The 20277-nt window shown below is 32.6% G+C and overlaps 1 protein-coding gene across 3 annotated transcripts in view; it reads left to right on the top strand.

Moving 5' to 3' along the window:
• Cad96Ca (tyrosine kinase receptor Cad96Ca) overlaps positions 1 to 20277 on the top strand; it is a 41135-nt gene that overhangs the window by 3726 nt on the left and 17132 nt on the right. For 2 of the 3 annotated variants that reach the window (XM_013316831.1, XM_013316813.1), the window contains exon 2: positions 18446 to 18670. In XM_013316831.1, the coding sequence (XP_013172285.1) occupies positions 18625 to 18670 (46 nt within the window). In that variant the 5' untranslated portion in view covers positions 18446 to 18624. Of the gene's footprint in view, positions 1 to 10398; positions 10607 to 18445; positions 18671 to 20277 lie in introns of those variants that run through there. The other variant, XM_013316821.1, reaches the window with a different exon arrangement.

The following is a 20277-nucleotide window of genomic DNA, read 5'->3' as shown; positions in this document are numbered from 1 at the left end:
ATAACAATAATTAAAGTTGTTAGTTGTTAGTTGTTAAGAGTGGTAGAACCCGCTTCAATATCTTCGCACGAGTTGGCCAGGTTCGCCCGGTGAAATACCACCACCACACAGAAAACAGGCGTGAAGTGGAAGCAATTCCGCGTTTCGTCTGATGAGTGTGCGTCCCGGAGGCCTAATTTAGTCCTCTTTCCCTTCCCACCCTTTTCTTATAAAGAAAGGATGGGAAGTGGAAGTGGACTTTCCGGATGAGAGGATGCATGGAAAGGGAAAATATTTTCTTTCTGTGCATCCTCTCCTCCGTCGATTAAAGGTAGGCAACGCATATGCAATTGCGTATGTCTATGGGCAACGGTCACTTCGCTACTTCAGCGATTTCAGGTGGCCGCTCGCTCGTTTGCTACCTTATGATATAAAAAAAAAGTTTAGTATTCCTAAGTAAACATGCTAAAGTGCTTTATTTACCGACTGTTTCCGCAGAAGTCGGAAACTTTAGGACACTTTCCCTTCTGTTACTATGAAACCCTTGTAATTAATGTCAATATAATTAAACGTATGCTTTTAACTATCAAGAAATGTAAATAACAGAGAAGGGTAGGAAAGGTGTTAGCTATAATTTACTTTGAATCGATGTATAAATGACTAGCTGTCGCCCGCGACTCCGTTCGCGCGAGTTAAAAAAAATCTTCATTAGTAGCCTAAGTGAGTTCTTTAAGTTAAGTTCTTTAAGACTATGTTCTACATCAACGACAAATTTCAGCGAGATCCGTTGAGCCGTTGCGGAGATACCTTCAAACAAACATCCATCCATCTAGACATTCATATTTATAATATTATGATTTGTCCGAAAGTGTATCTCCTATTTATGATACTGTCCGTTTGTGTGACCGGTGTTAAACCAGTTGTATACAGGTCGGAAGTAAAAAAAAAATTACGAACATATTTCTGGTTGTAAAGCCATTTTGCGCCTCAAGTTCCGATCCGGAAAACACGGTTACCGTGTCTTCATTAATTTCTTATCTCAAGGAAATGATTCACATTCTAGGTTAATGTAATTTAAGTTTTAATTTTATTCAATACAAATGTTATTTTTGTAAACTCTCACATAAAAATACACCTTTGTGCATGAAAATAAAATTATGTAGGTCTGTAGAATTTCGCATCAAATCAAATAGAAATTCTAACAAGCTGTTTTCTTTGAATTTCTCTTGTAAAGACAAAATAAGTATCTGTACAATCGCACACACAATACACATACATCATTCACAAACACAAGTCCTTATGTTTATTACTCCTCCTATACAACGTCCTCTGTAGCTCTCTATATTTAGCAGAAAGTACAGTCGCAATATCAAGTTAAGGTGTAACAAAATACAACAGGTTCTCCAAACCTAATCTAAACTTTGATATACAATATTATATATGAACTTTAAACTTCGACGCCGTACATATGCAGTGTACACTGCACTAGAGTTAGGAATAGCAAGGTTTCCCTGATCGTCCATCTCCCGACCACCCACCTGTTTACGCGTTTAGCCAAATGGAGGCACTTATGCGTGAACGGGGTACGACAGCTTGATAGATGACCCTTTGAGATTGTTAGACCCATTTTCCACTACACAACGAGACGCGCGATCGTCATTTGAAAGACAGTCGAATGTCCCATTTTATAATAAAAATAACAAAATACCGCATATGGCTTGCGGCTAACAGCTGGCATCCTGGTGGAATAAGAGTCTAAGCCTAGACACACATGGATACCGGTTTGTTGAGCATGCGGTGTATAACAACCTTTGTCTATGGATGTCAAGTTTTAAATAATTTACAAATTGATATATGCGCGTATATATTTTTACCACAACTTTTACATTCATATCAATGATTTGTCTTACTTTTTCTAGTAATTCCATTGAATTTTATTTCACATCGAACGGGTTTATTGACGGTGAAAGTGAGTTCAAGTGAATTTAAGACGACATCAGAGCAGTTGAAATATTTAGGTGAACTTTTTACTTTACTACAGGTTATTTTACTACGATTTTCACTTTACGACGTTTTGTTTTGAAGTAAAACATTTATTCAATTTAGGCTTCCATGTTTCTGGATGTGCCTACACTTACTAGAAATACTCTCATCCTAAGTTAACATTTACTACAATTTTTCTAAGAAAAGGGTCGGGGTAAAAAGAAGATCAATTTTTAAATAATAGATGCAATTTAAATATTTATAAAAACACATTAAACAAACATTAAAAAAGGTCTTACGTGACTTAACTTTATAAGGAATGCGAAACGTACGATATAAATTGATTGATTCGGAATTCACTTCCTCATGAACAATATATTCAGAATACCAATAATAACATGATTCTTAAATTTATGCTTAATTACAAGAGTTTGTCGACACAGAAATAACCGCGAATACGGCGACGTGACGTGACGTATTTAAATGGCGTATTTGAGTTTTACGTGACCGGCCTTGTGCAGGCACGAGTGACTATACTTTGGTTCCGTAGTTTTTTTTTGGTATCGGAAGAGAAATCTTTATAAGATACCTTGCCTTTTGGGGGAAAGCCAGGGTTATGAGATTCCTACTCACTAATGCCCCCTCAGTAGCCAACCTCAAGTGAGACTGCGACCTCCAATGGAAAGCTTAGGACCCTCTGCCCTACGCTTCGGCACGACTTCAGGAAAATACTTGTCTACACAAAGATTCGGCAACATGATTTTAATTTTTAAAATCTTTTACGGAACCAAATTATGAAACCAACTTACTATATACCAATACGGACATGATAAATTTTTAGTATGTTTTACTTCTTTGGTTTTCCATGAATTTAACAAAAATTTATATTGGTTTAAGCATAGTATTTCTATTTAAAAAAAAATATTTCATCTACAATCGAGTTTATTATACCAAAATTGTCAAATCAAATTTATCATATAGAAATAAATAAACAAAAGTCGTATTTTACGGAAATTTCCAAACCGTTTATTGTGTTCAATTTCATTGCCTTTAACTTTAAACATTTAACACAAACACACAAAGTTGAATAACTTAGTAACTTTCACGATTCTTCCGTCAATTCTGAACGTAAACAAAGTTTTAATGACATTCTTCTGAATGCTCTATGTAATACTTCCATTACAGTTACATTTTAACTTATTTTACTTTCAAAGACAAACATTTAACGAACACTTTGGTATTGTAGTGACTAACCAGCAAGAGTTAGACAGAAACTTTTTATTTTTAATTTCATCAAAATCTAGCTGTCGCCGGCGATATATAAAAAAGCTTAATTAGTTTAGCCCACCCATCCATCCATCCACATCACATCTATCTAAACATTCGCATTTATATTATTAGTAAATTAAATAAAAAGCAGCTTTTCGAGGCATAAATTCGAAAATAATGAATAAATAGTATCCTAGTTCCGTCTCCTGGCTCTAAGCTACCTCCTCACCAATTTTCAGCCATATCGGTAAAGCCGTTCTTGAGTTTTAAATAGTGTAAAATTCTTCCACAATTTATCACAAATCATATTAGTGAGATAAAGGAACAAGAACAGTCTTTTATAGTATAGCGAAGCGACCGCTGCCCATAGACATTCGCAATTACAGATGCGTGCCTGCCTTTATCGATAGGAGCCCCTCTCACAAGCACGCAAAAAAAGCTATATTTTCCCTTTCTATGCCTCAACTCCTTCGTCAATCCCCTTTTCATTAAAAGAAAAGGGTGGGAAGGGCAAGGGGACTAACATTAGGACTCCATCACCACACTCATAAGACCAAACGCGGAATTGCTTCCACAAAACGCCTGTCTTTTCTTTGGTCATGATCGAGCCGAGCCATTCGTGCAACAGATGTTAGCGCCTGACACTGTCAAAATGTTCTTTAAGTAATTTAAACGTATAGCTAACTCACTGTTAGATTATAATTAATATCAAATTATCCACAGCATGAGTTACACGCCTACACTAAGATACATAATAAATCACAAATTATGCATAATAAATATAAGCAAACGATCACAAGGTCATTACACCCTTGAACCTCATCAATGCACCTACGCTTCTACGTTCCAGTGACTGATTCATATTTCTTGCCACTCTAACATATGCCGACAGATGAGAAGGATATAGCTAAGAGTGGAGTTAGAAACGCTATAACATTAACGTTTCATGCATCAAAGAATTAAGTAGATTTTAAATATTATACTACCGAATTATATAGGTTGCTTTTAAGGAACTTTACTTGAATACAATACTAATAAACAAGTTTTATTGTTGGGTGTAGGCCATCCTTTTAAATCCACAACAATTGTAATCAGAAATATTTAACTACTAAACCTGTGCCAACTTTTGCTTGTAAGTTCTTATAACTAAAGTAGCATGCTGTACGTTAATTTAGGTTTTTGAGTTTGGGTAAACATTATATTAGTCACAATGAAAATACTGATCGCAATAAAACCAAATACGGGAGCATGGCGCCGATGCATTGAGTCACTTGACTTCACACCGTCGTAAAATCAAAAACTATTATCTCTGTTTATATGGAAAAGAATAAAAGGGACAACAATATTATATATTATATTATACAGGTATGTTTGGAATGTAAATTCGATGATAATACAAAAAGTAAATATGGTTGATTAATAAATTTACTGTGGGTTTCTGACATCAAAATCTCCGTTTAAAACATATTGTTATCTCTATTTAATCACAGACGAGGACAGGGATGACGATATGTTTTATATAGGGATTTTGGTCTAAGAAACCCACGGTTAGAAATTAATTCCAACTCTTCGTTTAACCAGGCATTGATAGGGAGGGTAGATAAAATCTTTCGTACTAATTAACTTAGTAAACTCTATTGGTAGAGCTTCCATAATTTCTGATACAATGCTGGCTCTGAAGTCTCATAGTCATAGTTTGCTGTTTGCTTATAGAATATTAAACATTGCCTTTGTTAGTATGAGCGTTAGGTCAAACAATATCCGTGCAAAAATTGAAGGCAATCCAAAGCAAATCCTTTATTGGAATACGCAATCGATCTAGAAAGGTCCGTTTTTTATCTGTAGGATACTTTATGACTCTTATTTACTTTAAAAAGTTAATACATAAAAGATATATCTTCTTAAAGTCCAGTTTTACTATTCCTGTACTTGTAAATAAAGTTCTTAAATTTTTGAACTTACCCTATGAACAGCGTCTTAAAACTCTTAGCCTTCCTACACTTGAAGAGCGCAGACAAAGGGGCATGTTAATTGAAACATACGAAATTCTTACTCATTATTATGATGTACCAGGCCTCCAAGATATGTATACACTGAATGACAATGAACATCTACGTGGGCATCCCCTGAAGCTTTGGGAAAACTCAGCTAAGAAAAATACTATGAAATATTTCTTATCGAACAGGGATGCAGCATGGAACAAACTCCCAGAGAGCATTGCAATGGCTCCATCAATTAACGCTTTTAAAAACAACATCGACAAGCTGAATATCTCCAAATTATTTAGCACACATATCAGCTGACCAGCTGCCAGTGTGCAACTTCATATAATAATAATAATAATTTTTATTAAGACAAAATTACCATTAGTATATTACAAATACTGACAACTTTCTAAAGAATAATGTCAACAAATATAATACAAAATTATACAAAAATGGGTCCCACGTGCAAGCAAAACCTTTCGATTTCAATTAAAAAAAAATAGATCGGAGTACCAGGAGCGCAGTTGCGTGATAACACAAAAAATATACAGACATATTGATAACCTCCTTCTGAAGTCGGTTCAAAAATGAGTCATGAAGTATCTACATATGAATTCCCATTATCATGATTTCATGGACCTTGACCTTAAACTATCGACTTACAAGTATTGATACATGTACGTTTAAAATTATTTCGTATTTAATTTATTATAAGTACTGATTCAAATTATATTAAATTCAAATATCTTACTAATATTGTAAATGCGAAAGTTTTGATCGATATGGATCGATGTTTGTTAGAAGGTAATATGGAAACGTCTCCACAAAACTTGATGCAATTTGGCACACATACTTGTTAAGTTAAATTTTTCCGCGGGGACGAAGTCGCAGGCGACAGCTATAGGCCATGATTATGAGCAATATACTGATGAAAACTATAATCTTAATAAGCGTATGATAAAATATTTAACGATTCGTTAAATACATTCGTAAGTATTGGTATATAACCTTGTTTTCTCTTTCTTTAAAACATAACGAGTCACGAATTCGTGACCGCGTCACTAGATAAAAGTACCAAAGAATCCAATATCACGTCGAGTTTCACTTGCTTAGACACAAGCGTAAATTCTTTGATAGAAAAAAAAATCTGGTTGTTAACTTTCAAAGTATCTTAAATTAGATCGCGTCGATAAAATTATTTATCTTCTATATTGACTTACTTTATCATTTATGTACCACTATCTGTTGCCGGCGACTCTGTCCGCGCGGAATAAAAAAATATAATTAGCTTCCCATGTGTTCTTCCAGACTCTTTTCTGTATGTATGCCAAATTTCATCAAGATCCGTTCAGCCGTTCTGTAGATACCTTCAAACAAACATCCATCTAAACATTCGCATTTATAATATTAGTAAGATTGACATACTTTACCATTTATGTACTATTTATATTGAAATTATCTACATCTAGTAATCATGATTGATCTTGTAATTTGACTCTCACAATAGTCTGAATCTTCATCCAATGAGTTTGATTTGATAAGAGTTAGATATTAGAAAAATCGCTAGCTTTTGTTAGGTTAGGTTGTAAATTATCGGATACCATCTGCCGCCCACAACTCTGTCTACGCGGATTAAAAAAAAACTTAATTAGTAGCCTATGTGTTCTTCCAGACTATGTTTTACATCTGTGCCAAATTTCATAAAGATAAATTGAGCCGTTCAGCAGATACATTGGAAAAAAACATCCATCAACCCATATAAATGTTCGCCTTTATAATATTAGTACGAAGTAACATTGTGGTTGAATATGGAATGCTTTGTAATTAAGGCCTAGTCAACTTTAATTTAGGATAGCTCCAAATCCCTCGTTGGGGTTAAAGTAGGTTTGCGACAAACTTTGTATGTTTGTAATCGACAAATCATTTTTCAAATACAATTGTCAGGAAGGATTTCTTACATATTTGGCGAAATTTTGATATTTCAAGACAAAAGAAGAAGTCTTTAGATTCTTATTGATTTTAGTTTATTTCTCTTTTAAAATACTTTTTATATTTTTAAAATTAACAACGTATTTCAAGAAGCGAATCTTTGTTACATTCTTTGAAGTATTGTCACGATTTTATCTGTAAAAATGTATTTGAAAGATGAATTTATGAATGATTTTATTTTTAAAGAATTTTTACAAATATCAGGTATTCAAAAAGCGTATCTTGACCGTTAAAATCAAGCCATTTTTGCATACAAATTCACGAAAGAAACAACTCAGCCTAATAAATAAGATATTCCTAAGTTAATAGTAACCAAGAAATTAAATTAATGTCATGTAAATAACACGAAAAATATAAGATGTATCTAAAACAGTTATTTCCAAAAGTGTAACTGCATATCCTTTGCTTGTATCAGTTAAAAAAAAACTTTATAAGTAGGTTACATATGTTCTTCCAGACTATGTTCTTTCGTTGCCAAATTTCATAGAGATCCGTAGAGTCGTTCTATAGATACCTTCTAACAAACATCCATCCATCCATCTAAACTTTTGCATTTATAATTTTAATATAGTATCAATTCTCTCTCTTTCTCTTATTGAACAAAACTTCAACTACTTTCAGGAGAGCGTTCTCTTAGTTACCAAAGAGAACGTCCTCATGCATTGTTCATGCACATTTATAACCGGCCGTCAGGACTTTGCTCATTTGATGTCAATCCGATCATGATAATGCTTCAACTATCCCGCAATCCGTTGAGAATATAGCTTATAAAATAAATCTACTATTTATAAGTAACGGTATTTTAATCTCGTTTTTAACTTAACGTAAATCAACTAATAAGTGCTTATTTTTTATTTACTTATGTATGACATACTGGCTTATGTACATTAGTTTATTTAAGAAATAAAGGAATAGTAATAAAACTCATAATCAACACCAAATTAAGGAAAAGAACTGTGAATTAATCTTACTAATATTAAATATGCGAATGTTTCGATGGATGAATATCTCTTAGAAGGTATCTCCACAACGGCTGGATCTCGCTGTAATTCGGCAAAGATGTAGAACATATTCTGGAAGAACACATACAAGTTATTAAGTTTTTTTGTACAGTATTTTGTGAGTGAGTTTTTAGTAAAAACTGCATCCTAATCTTCTAACTTGGTTAAGAAGCAACATCATGTTTATTATGGTAAATTCATTCGATACACACTCGTTCGCAGTAGATTTCCACGCAACGAAAGTATTTTCTTAACATAGAAACTCACTCATTGTTTAATTATTATAATCGCAACTTAAAAACGACATCGTAAAACTTTCTCTTTTAAACGGATTTAAACATGTGTCAATGCGGTTAAAGCAATAGAATATCTTTAAAACGCCGACATCGATTTATTATTTCTGATTGAAAGTAAGACATAAAAGCAATCTAAGTTTATATGGATGGATGGATGAATGTTTATTTGAAGGTATCTCCAGAACGGCTGTATGGAACTCGTTGAAAATTAGCATACATATAGAATATAGTCTGAAAGAACACATAGACTACTTATAAAGTTTGTCTTTTAATTCCGCGCGGATGGAGTCGCGGGCGACAGTTAGTTTAATTAGTAAAAATCTGATGATGAAAACATAAAAACCACGTGGGGTATTTTATTACGAGTTATATTGATTTGAAGTATTCAGTTGGACTCTTGCTCGTTACTTATTATGCTTTAACTAGACAATGATCGTTTTTACTAATATGTTTTCCTTGGCACTAAAAAGGTCCGGGAAAGAAACTAACCTAATGGCATTCCACGAGTTTAAAATACAATCAGAAATAATCAAAATAAAGGATATTCGGCAAATACATTCATGTCTCTACTTCCTATGCTTAGATTATTGGCTTATTACAAAATCATTCGTGCCTTAAATCTAGAATATTTGTTGTTTATTGTGTAATTGTCCTCAGTAACATATCTCTATTAGATTTCTAGCTATTGTTTAGGGCTAACTTTTTGTTGTGTCATTCCTCACATGCCTCCGTATTCTTAGGTCAACGACTTACGTAACGACCACGTCATGACATCGGCACGCGTCGCCTTTCCTTAATCAATTCACTAATATCTCATTTATATTCTTAACTAATGTATCGTTTCTATTCGACAGTCATTTGCTTTTTATAATAAATATTTTATTGACTGCTCTTTGATAAACTGGCCAGTTGGTTTCAACTTTAATTATAAATGCTTGAAGAACTTTAAGATTTAATTTTTAAATGTGGCCAGTTTTTTGGGTCGTCAAAAAGATTTTGTTCAGAATAATACAAAGCGATTTATTACTTTTTCGCAATGATCGTCTGGAAAGTTCTATTGTCTCTCGATAAAGGTTTAGGCTTTAAAAATGTGATTTTTTTTCCTAACCTTAACGATAAACGTGTTACCGACCTCCCTTGGGAAATGTATCTTATATTCTACGTTACGAATTCGTCGTGGCCATTTCTTTCATGATTTGATAAGGTTCCAGAAAAGTTGTCGAAAATCATGCTTCGTTTTTACCTACTGTTTTATTCTTTGTTTGTTTTTGATGTTTGAATTTTAATTTCTATATTTATAAATGTATAATTTATGTGTAAAATGTAGTTTTAAACAGTATTAGTTAGAATCATTTTGCGCAAATGACGTGCTTTCGTAACAAAGTCCAGTGTCAGAATGAATAGTGAGAGGACATAAACGTCGACGTCGACGTTTCAGTTTCTATTATTTAACTATAAATCAATATTGTCATTAATATAATTAAAACTTTGTTTACTATAAAATCAATAAAGTTTTGTAACTACACTTTTTTCATTACCAAATTACGAAACATTCCATTTCTTTTCATATTCTTTTAGTATGAATCATGTTCAAGTACAATTTTAAATAGTAAAAAATGTTTTAACAGTTAATAAAATGTATACATGTTCGTATTTCAAACAATTAGTATGCAACAATTTGAGTGTCGCGTCACGATTGTCACCAAACAATCTAATAGTACCTGTGTTTTCCCCAATACGAGAACAACCTGCTAATTCGGTTGATGAAACCTTAAATGTATAATGCAATTTATACCTTATTGGTATAAAATAAAGTTGTTAATCAATCAATAGTTTAACTTTTGTGGTGGGAGATTAAGTGAGTTGCGCTCGCGCTGTCAGTCGTTGTAACGAGCTCTACATTGTCGGTGGTTTCGTCGCCATTTTGAATCAGAATTACGAATTGTCGTTTGCAACTGTGAATAATCATAAGACCAGTGAAATCGTAAACTGTGAAGTGTTACAAACATATTGTGAAATCTATTTAAATTTTTTTGGATAAGCTCTTAACTTATTGTTCTGTAATAAGTCAATTGAATGAGCGAAATTTATGGATTAAGTGAAAGTAAGTACTTGATAAACTTATGTTAACTAATGAACTCAGCGGTTAGTTAACCGTGGGTTTCTGAGACCAACCGTTTAAAACATATTATTTCCCAATTGCCAAAGATAAACAAGAGTGATATGTTTTGTGCAAAGATTATGTTCTCGGAAACCACCGATAAGTTTCTTAGATTTTTAAAAAGTTCGAAATTTGAATTGTAACCGAAATTTGTATTTCCTAGCAATATCTAAAAAACCTAATATTACTGTCTATCTATATAATAACTATCACATTTTAAAGATTGAAAGATAAGATCTTTTTGAAAAAGAAATAGAATTTTGCATTTGATAAACCATTCATCAGAGTTCGAAGACAGGGTTGTACATCGGTCAAGTGTAGCTATCGATAAACTTTCTACAGTGTTTTATTGCTTAATGAATGAACGTTGAATTACGAATTAAAATGTCTACGTATACAGCTTTCTGCATACTTTCTCTAACGCACGTTGTGTAATAGTCGGCGCCGGCGTTTCTGACGCAGCCGGTATTATATTAACTGCCATCCTCATTACTACATCCATTACCAGACAGACAATATTACCTTTTACCTATTGTTATCCTATTTTTAGCTTTTTCTTCAAAAATATTTATTATGAATATCGAATTTAAACTGTCTGTTCCTCCTTATTTTAACAACTGGACATTAGCAGGAGACATCTTACTAATATTATAAATGCGAATGTTTGAATGGATGTATGTTTGAAGGTATCTCCGGAATGACTCAACGGATCTCGCTGAAATTTAGCATAGATGAAGAACATAGTCTGGAAGAACACATAGGCTACTAATATAGTTTTCTTTCATTCCGCGCAGACGGAGTCGCGGGCTAGCGGTCGACCACGATTCCGTCCGATCAGAATTAAAAAAAAACTTGGTCTGAAAGAACCTATGTATTTATTGTATGTTCTACATCCATCGTAAATTCATTGAGATCCGTTGAGCCGTTCTGGAGATACCATATAATAAACATCCATGTACACATCTAAACATTTGGATTTATAATATAAGTAAGACTATTTACTTTCTAAAAGTCACGTTTATAATAAATATTCATGTCTTAAGTACGATCTCATTGGATCCCTAAGTAGTGTTTTATGTACGCTTAGGAATGCAGTGTCATAGATACGGGTCCCTCATGCGTTATTCTTCTGGTAAAAATTCGTATTTGTGACAATGATTTAACCATTACATTCCAAACTGCACTACTACTGACATTGTTTAAAAGAACTTCAAGTAAAAAGTGTGACAAAAAAGCAATATTTTTTTTAATATTAGCAGATTTTTTTTAATAATAGTTCTTTTACTAATCCAATCCAAGTAAGCTCTAGGCTTATGCTGGGATATGGTGTACGGCAATAGACGAATAACGGGATTCGAACCCCCAACATCATGATCGGAAATCTGTTCTTTTAACCATTAGGCTATTGATGCTTGCTTAATTGCAATGGTATTGTAAAATATGTAAGTTTCAATACAATGTTACTTAAAATTCCAAGTCCCAACACGGGCAGATAAATAAAATTATAACAAAATATTTGCAATAATCTTATTGCGAAAATAAAAGTTGTTTTCTTACCTTGATTACCTGTTTCTCGATTCTCTAAAATCCGGTGTAAAAGGCAAAGGCGGAATTTCCCTGCAGCCGCTTACATAATGTTACACCGTCCACAAAATTGTGCAATTCTTATGAGAAGTTTACTGTGACATGAACTTCTTATTTTATAAATATTTCATATCGTAAATGTATAGAAATTTACTGTACATTATATTTAAGTATAAAAATATAGTAAAAGAATATTTTTAAGTTCATTTCGAGGTACGGAACCCTAAAAATAATTTGATAATTGTAAACAGGTTATATGATGAATTGTTCGTACTCTTTAAGGCAGTAAATTGCGCAATATTGCGAAAATTCAAATAAAATCAATTAAATTGCAATCAAAGTATCCCGTTTAAAAATTGTCACCCAAATCTCACATGTAAGTTTCCATTTAACTATCTTAAATCAAAAAAAAAATAATAATTAAAACCAGAAATTTAATATCAAAGTAAAAATAGAAATCGTATACGAGTTAACTCATTATTTCACATCATCTTTTAAAGAATCACTTTAGAAAATGGAATGTTGAAAATATACAAACAAGTAATTAAATATCTTTTACACCGTAATGAAGAGACGTGCGAGTGATTACTAGAGCGTGAACTAAGAAACACCGATAGCACATCGAGAGGTACATACCGACTTATATGTGTTCCCATTCCAGTACAAATTAACGATTAACTAATAATCCGATAAAGGTCACTGCCTAATTAAAAGAGTTAAGTCCAAAAAGTTGTGGTTAAGTTCAGTTGGCTAGAACAATCTTATCTTTACTAATAAAAGATTTTTTTTTGTATCATAAGGTGGCAAACGAGCGAGCGGCCACCTGAAATCGCTGAAATAGCGAAGTGACCGTTGCCCATAGACATACGCAATTGCATATGCGTTGCCTACCTTTAATCGACGGAGGAGAGGATGCACAGAAAGAAAATATCTTCCCTTCCCATGCATCCTCTCATCCGGAAAGTCCACTTCCACTTCCCATCCTTTCGTTATAAGAAAAAGGGTGGGAAGGGGAAGAGGACTAAATTAGGCCTTCGGGACGCACGCTCATCAGACGAAACGCGGAATTGCTTCCACTTCACGCCTGTCTTCTGTGTGGTCGTGGTATTTCACCGGGCGAGCCGTGCCAATTCGTGCGAAGATGTTAAAGCGGGCTCTACCACTGTTGAAAATGAATGCGAATACGAAAGAAATACGAATGTTTAGATGTATTGATGGATTTTTGTTATTAGGTATCTTCAAGAACACTTAACCGAGATTTGCTGAAACTTGGCATATACATAGAACGTAGTCAGTAAGAACGCATAGGCTACTAAGTTTTTATTTACTTCCCCGTTGATGGAGTTGCGGTCGATAGCTAGTTGTTTCATATAGGCTTGCCAAATCACTGTTTCACTTCGATTTTCTTTTTAGTTATCTAAAAACCTTTGTCATTATTTATTTGTTCATTAAAACTTATCGATGTCGTCGTCACTACGACTCAACAATTAGTCGGAAAAAAGGGTTGCATTTTTTAATAATTAAACGTATAAATGCTTGATGTAATAATTTAACGATATAAACAAATAGGAAACATAATAGACATCACTAGCTTCACAGATTAAGCAAGAAACGCTCATTACATTTTTTGCTACCGTCACGCACAGACGTCAATGTAAATAAAAGGAGTTCACGAGAACTCTGTAACTATAAATGATATAATTACAAAGCATTCAATATTGTGTTATAACACGAGCGAACACAGTTATTACGTTTTAAAAATGTTTATACAATGAAGCTTAGTGTAAACGTAGTACTAGTTTGTACTGAGAAGATTTCATTTGTACATTAGGGAATTACTGAACGCGGCATTTATAATGAATTTAAATGCACGTAACTACAATCTTTGGTAAACAAACCCAAAAAACATCAGTTAAGTATATTAGTATATTATTTTTATAAAAAGTTCCATATGTATTTAACATATAATAATGATTTTGTCGACTGTTAAAAATATTTACATAAACAACATACACGAAGAAATTTCGTGGATAACATTTTAACTGTCGAATTATTTATCGTGTAAAAATTTCACTGCATAGAATTTTTAATCTATGGTCCGTCACAGCGGAGAAAGGCGCAAAGCGTAGACATTACGCGGTCTACCGAGACGTGGTCAAGTGGACCGCGCTTAGTTGAGTTGTATTTACACCGAGTTTGTTTTCACATTTATATATTAGCCTTGGTAGAGGCCACTGGTTTTTCAACTGCAATTGTACTGTGAAGGAAGATTTTTATAGAGTTAATTTACATATAAACTTTAAATGGATAGATGTTTGTTAGAAGGTATCTATACAACGGCTCAACAGATCTCGATGAAATTTGGCACAGACGTAGAAAATAGTCTGTAAGAACACATTGGCTACTTACTAAATATATTTTTTTTTAATTATGCGCGGACGCAGTCGCGGACAAAAGCTAATTACATAATAATATACATACCAACAGGGATATGTCCGTTTCGTTATGGTCGCCTTTATTGGCTTGATCGCTAAGAAAAGGACCTGTCAGTTTTAAATTAATTACTAGGCAATTATAAATACTTTCTTAAATAATCCAATGTCCATATTTAAAATCTTAAGATGACTTGATTTTTTTATTTATTTAAGCTTTGTACATAATTTAAAGTACATAGTGTAACATTACATAGAAATACAGTGATGTACTCGTACATGTCATGCTTAACTCTAAAAGAGTTCCTTCTTGTTTCTCTGTGTGAGATTTTAAAAACAGTGAGTGAATTATTATATTTAAACCTTTTATTAATCTTGATTTTGAAATAAAATTCCCCTTTGAATTGATTTTGTTCTCCGATGGGTTAATATTTTTAGTAAAACTCAAAAGTTATCTTAATTGGAAGTAAGTATTTGCTTAATTTCCTTGCCTTTCTAAAAATAACAATAGCTTTTATTGTAATTATAGAAGCGTTAACGAGGAATTTATTTAATTATTCAGAAACAAGTTAAAGGCACGCATGAAAAGTTTGTTTTGTTAACTAGTAAAAGCAACCGTGATTATGTTTACTTAACATATTGTTCTAATTGTTTATTTATTACGCCTTCATATATTCCAGTGATTTTTCCTATTTGTATAATAATAGAAACAATGATCTATTGTCTAGTTGAAGTATGGACCGATCAACAAATATTGTTAATAAATTTAAGAAGAAATCATTCTTTTTAAACATGTAATTTTGTATACGATGGCCTTCTAATATGACGTAACGTTTAATCGTAAAATTTTACTCTGAACATTTCTATTATATTAAGGAACTGCATTAAAAAAAAAGAAATAGGTGCTTTTAATTACACGGCCTTTAATATGTTATTAAAAATTACTTATCTACTTGAATTAAATACATAATGTAACTTAGTATATGTGATTTGTGCACGCAATAAACTTTCCATTAAACTTTTTGCGCGGTACAGTTTTATGCGAGTAAGTAATAAATAGTTTTTACATGAAACTATTCAAGTTAACTGTTTAATCAAGTTTCCCTCAACTTATTTAGAACTTTGTCGATTGCTGTTTTAACAAAGCGTCTTACTTGGACGATTAGTAGTTACTGAAACACTCGAACTCTCCTAATGAATACTTAAGCAGTCGATAACTGTTTGTTTCCTACTTAGTGACCAATTACCGTATCTGAGTATGGAAGAATAACATCAACCATTAAAACTAACTAAAACAGAGTCCATTGAGAGTTAAACAGTCACTTAAAGCAGATTTCGTATGCAAAGGGACAAGCTTTGCGACCATTTAACAATTGTCTCTGGCAGTAAGTATAAATATAAGTAGTTAAAAATTAAAAATTTTACAATAACCATAGTTATACAAAAAATATTACATTTTTAACTTATCGATGCTTCAGCAAGAATTTTTTTTTCAACATTCACTTTTTTCTTGTTCATTCCATAGTAAAGGTGACGTGAGTAAAATTTCGAAAAACATGTAAGGAATGCTTCTGCGTAATTTAAAAAAAAACTTGCTTTATCCAAAATGCTCAGTGAAAACGAGGCGAATCGAAACGTAAACGATACATGGACTAGGTCGCACAAATTCTTTACAGACATTCTTTGAACGGACATGCTGAGTATTATCTCGCGAATTAATGTCCGATGTAACGCAGAAGTTAACGTTAGCGTTAGAGCGTAGACGGTTTGCGGTAAACCTCTAACTTTCACGGGCCGTCGCCGTCTTGAGTATATGCTATACAACCATCCATACTGAGTTCGTTATAAACTGGGACTTGGGAGAAAGTGGAAGAAATAGTCTTATTATTTATATTGTAACTACAATTCTGCAATAATTTAACTATGAATCGTTCGAACTTAAAACCTTTTGTTACATACTAACATTATCTACACTATTTTAGACTGGACCGCGACTCCTTCCACGCGGTATAAAATAAAAGTAGCCTATGTGTTGATCCAGACTATGGTATATGTACATCTACGCTCAATTATAATAATTGTATACATGCAGCAGTTTTGGACATAACTTTTAACATCCATCCATCCATACATTCATTTAAATATTCGCATTTATATTGTTAGTAAGATTTTTAATAATCGTATGTGTTTTAGAAATTGTGTAATTAATTAAATTGAAATTGTACAATCGGGATAGCTTATGTCATAAATTATCTTCAGGATTTAATTTTTTTATATATTTTTAGGGTTATGTACCTCGGAAAAGGAAAAAAGCGGAACCCTTATAGGATCACTTTGTTGTCCGTCTGTCTGTCTGTCAAGAACTTTTTTTTATTTTCGATTGAAATGATGGCTAGATATACCATTCTGTGGCTACACCGTTCATGTTCCAAATGTCTTAAAAGTTTTTTGTTGAACGAAATAAAGTTTCAGATATAGTATTATGTTTCATATAAAAAATATAATGGCCACTTACTGATATAACCATAACATAAAACATAATTATTAATATTTAGACACGCCCGTACTTTTTTTTGTATGTCAGTTCATTGTTCTACATAATTGAAAGCCGTTCCAGATATTTTATTACTAACACAGTCGTAGTTTTGTGGAATAGTTTGTACTTTTGCTAAGACAACGTTTATATTGTGAATGGGAATGCATATATGTGTATGTGTTGTCTGTTGGCTGCGACTCCATTCGCTAGGAATTAAACATAGGTATATGTGTTCTTCCAGATATATGTTCTACATCTTTCCAAATTTTATCAAAATCCGTTGAGTTGTTCCGGTGATGCCTTCTAGTAAAAATCCACCCATCCAACCTTCTGAACTTTCGCATTTATAATATTATTAAGATTTACAGATTAAAACAGAGACCATTTATGGAACTAAAAAATGTTCGGTTCAAAAATTTTCATGCAAATAAATCGAGTTACAGAATTTAATCGTACAATAAAAAAGATATCAACGCGTTGTTTGAAATAATATGTTTAAGCAAAAACTTTATCTTTAAATTACATTAAAAACTTATCTGGATTAAGACAAATTAATACTTAAATATTTCCAAAAAAATACGATGCTACAAATCTTGTCTCGACTATCGAATACAACCTACATTGTGGAATTTAATGAATGTAGAAAACTAGATTTTAACTTGACACTAACAATTCTTTTATTAAAATATTCGCGTTCCACATTATACCAAGATATATACTGTCTGTAATATATAATATTACTTTATGTACTAGATATTTTATAGGAACACAAATTAATTGAATTTAATTCGACATTCTGGGGTCTACAAATAATAAAAAAAGGTGTTATGTTTTTCTCATTTATTATTAACTAATGTAAAATCAACAAACAATGTTGATTTTATTAAGAAACTGGCTGTCGCCCGCGACTCCGTCCGCGTGAAATGAAGAAAAACTTAATTAGTTCCCGGCAATTATTCCAATTTTTCCCACAGTAAAAACCATTTTTGTACTTCAACAAACATTTAAAAAAAAAGAATTGGCCAAATTGGTCCAGGCGTTGTTTAGTTATGCGCTTACCAACACATTTTCGATTCATTTTTAAATTATAGATTTCTATTATTTTACCTAAATATTATTCAAATTAGATACAGATGTAGCATATCATATCAACTGTTTAAAAAAAATATTGGTTACATTTAAAATAATTGAAAAAAAGTTATTCTATCGACTTATTTTTTTTTGTTTCAGATATCAACAAATTTCCTGCTTTAAAGTGATAGTGTTGTGAATATAGTGCTTATTAAACGTATGTTATAAAAATATAGTGGATAGTGTATCGTCACCTTTACAAATGAAGCGACGCAGAGAGGACGACGTCTCAACTCTGAGAGTAACACGGTGTGACACAGTGCAGTAAGCTACGCAGAATGTTGCCGGTTATCGTGGTGCTGTTCTTAGGATGCGTCAGCTATGGTGAGTGAAAGATTTTATGTTTGTCTTTTTAGACATTATTAATTAGAATTCTTTGGTGCGAATGGCGAGCTTTCATTACAAATTGGTATCAAAATTAATAGTGAGGGGACATAAACGTCGGCATTTTAGTAAGGCTAGTGTTGCGCCAGTACACCTGCACAGTATCGGATTTTCTTCCTAACAGTCTTTAGTGAGTTTGCACTGTGAAAACATTTGTATTAAAACATTTTAATATTATTAATCTACAACTTTAATACTTACTTCTCACGATGTGTTGATGCCTCATTTACGAAGGCCATCTTTTTTATGACGTAATATTTTGTTTTGTTTAGTCTTCTACTAGGATGCATGCGAATTTGTTTTAAAGGTTTCATTTCTCTTACGTCGTAAAATATGTTTATAAAATTATTGTTGTGATTAAAACTTATATCTCAAAAATATGACGTAATCGGAAGCAAGCCCAAACCAGATTTCTCGATCAGAAGTGGCTTAAAAGTTGTTTGTTGTTTGACAACCAGTTGACCTTAGTGGTTCGATGATCGTAAAATTTATTACTAAAAAAAGGTACTTAGTTTCGTCTAACGTTGTCTTGCTTGTTAATTATTTTTTGTCCTTACCTCTTTATAATTAAAATTCAAATTGCATAATACTCAATAGTATCTTTTTAACCTTTTATTTTACTTCTAAAATATTATGAAATATTTCTAAATAAAAAAAAAACCACCGTAAAATGATCTTAAAACGACATACTTTATCTTTAGCAGTTCGTGTTAGAAGATATTCTATCAATTGTAAAAAGCTTTGCTATTATATATTATGGATATTATTTATCTGTAGTTTCGATCAGCTTTGACTTCGGAAATAAATTTCTATAAATAATGCATATAAAATAAGTTTGACTTCAAACTTGGTTCTATACTTAGCACGAGCAAAACGCGACAAGATGAGCAAATACGATTCTTTCGTTTACTTGCATATATTCGAGCACACTTCTCAGCTGCTTTGCTTTACGTAGATACGAAAGGAAATGAGAATTTCCTTTCATTTCACGCGTTTGACTTCAACAGAACCTTGATTATTATGTACAGTTCTGAAGTCAATGTTGTTCTTGGTTTGTAATTAAATAAAAAGCTTTCTTTTCTATTGATTGTTAAACTCTCATTAAACTTTAATTAAACTTGTGACGATAGTCGCTCTTTTGCGAACTAAGTTGCAACACTAAAATATCTTTTATTAATTTTGTTAACTCCTAATTCCATTTTACTTAAAGAAATAAACAAAGTCCTTTCAACTTAATAGCATCTATTTATAAATTATTTCTTACTAATATAATAAAGTGAATAAAATAAAGAGCGTCGGTAGCTCAGGGGTTAAGCAGTTGACTTGCAATCTGTAGGTCCTGGGATCGAATCCCGCAATATAGCAATGTGTTTTTCGATTTCCGATTTACATATGTACATTTATCTGACGTTCTTAAGGTGAAGGAAAACATCGTGATGAAACCTGCACATATCTGAGAAGAAATTCAAAGATATGTGTGAAGTCAACCAACCCGCACTTGGCCAGCGTGGTTGACTATGGCCTTATCACCCTTAACTTAGGGTAGA

This window comes from Papilio xuthus, unplaced genomic scaffold (assembly GCF_000836235.2).
Source record: "Papilio xuthus unplaced genomic scaffold, Pxut_1.1 DF829129.1, whole genome shotgun sequence".
NCBI lineage: Eukaryota > Metazoa > Arthropoda > Insecta > Lepidoptera > Papilionidae > Papilio > Papilio xuthus.
This window is presented reverse-complemented; position numbering and strand designations above follow the sequence as displayed.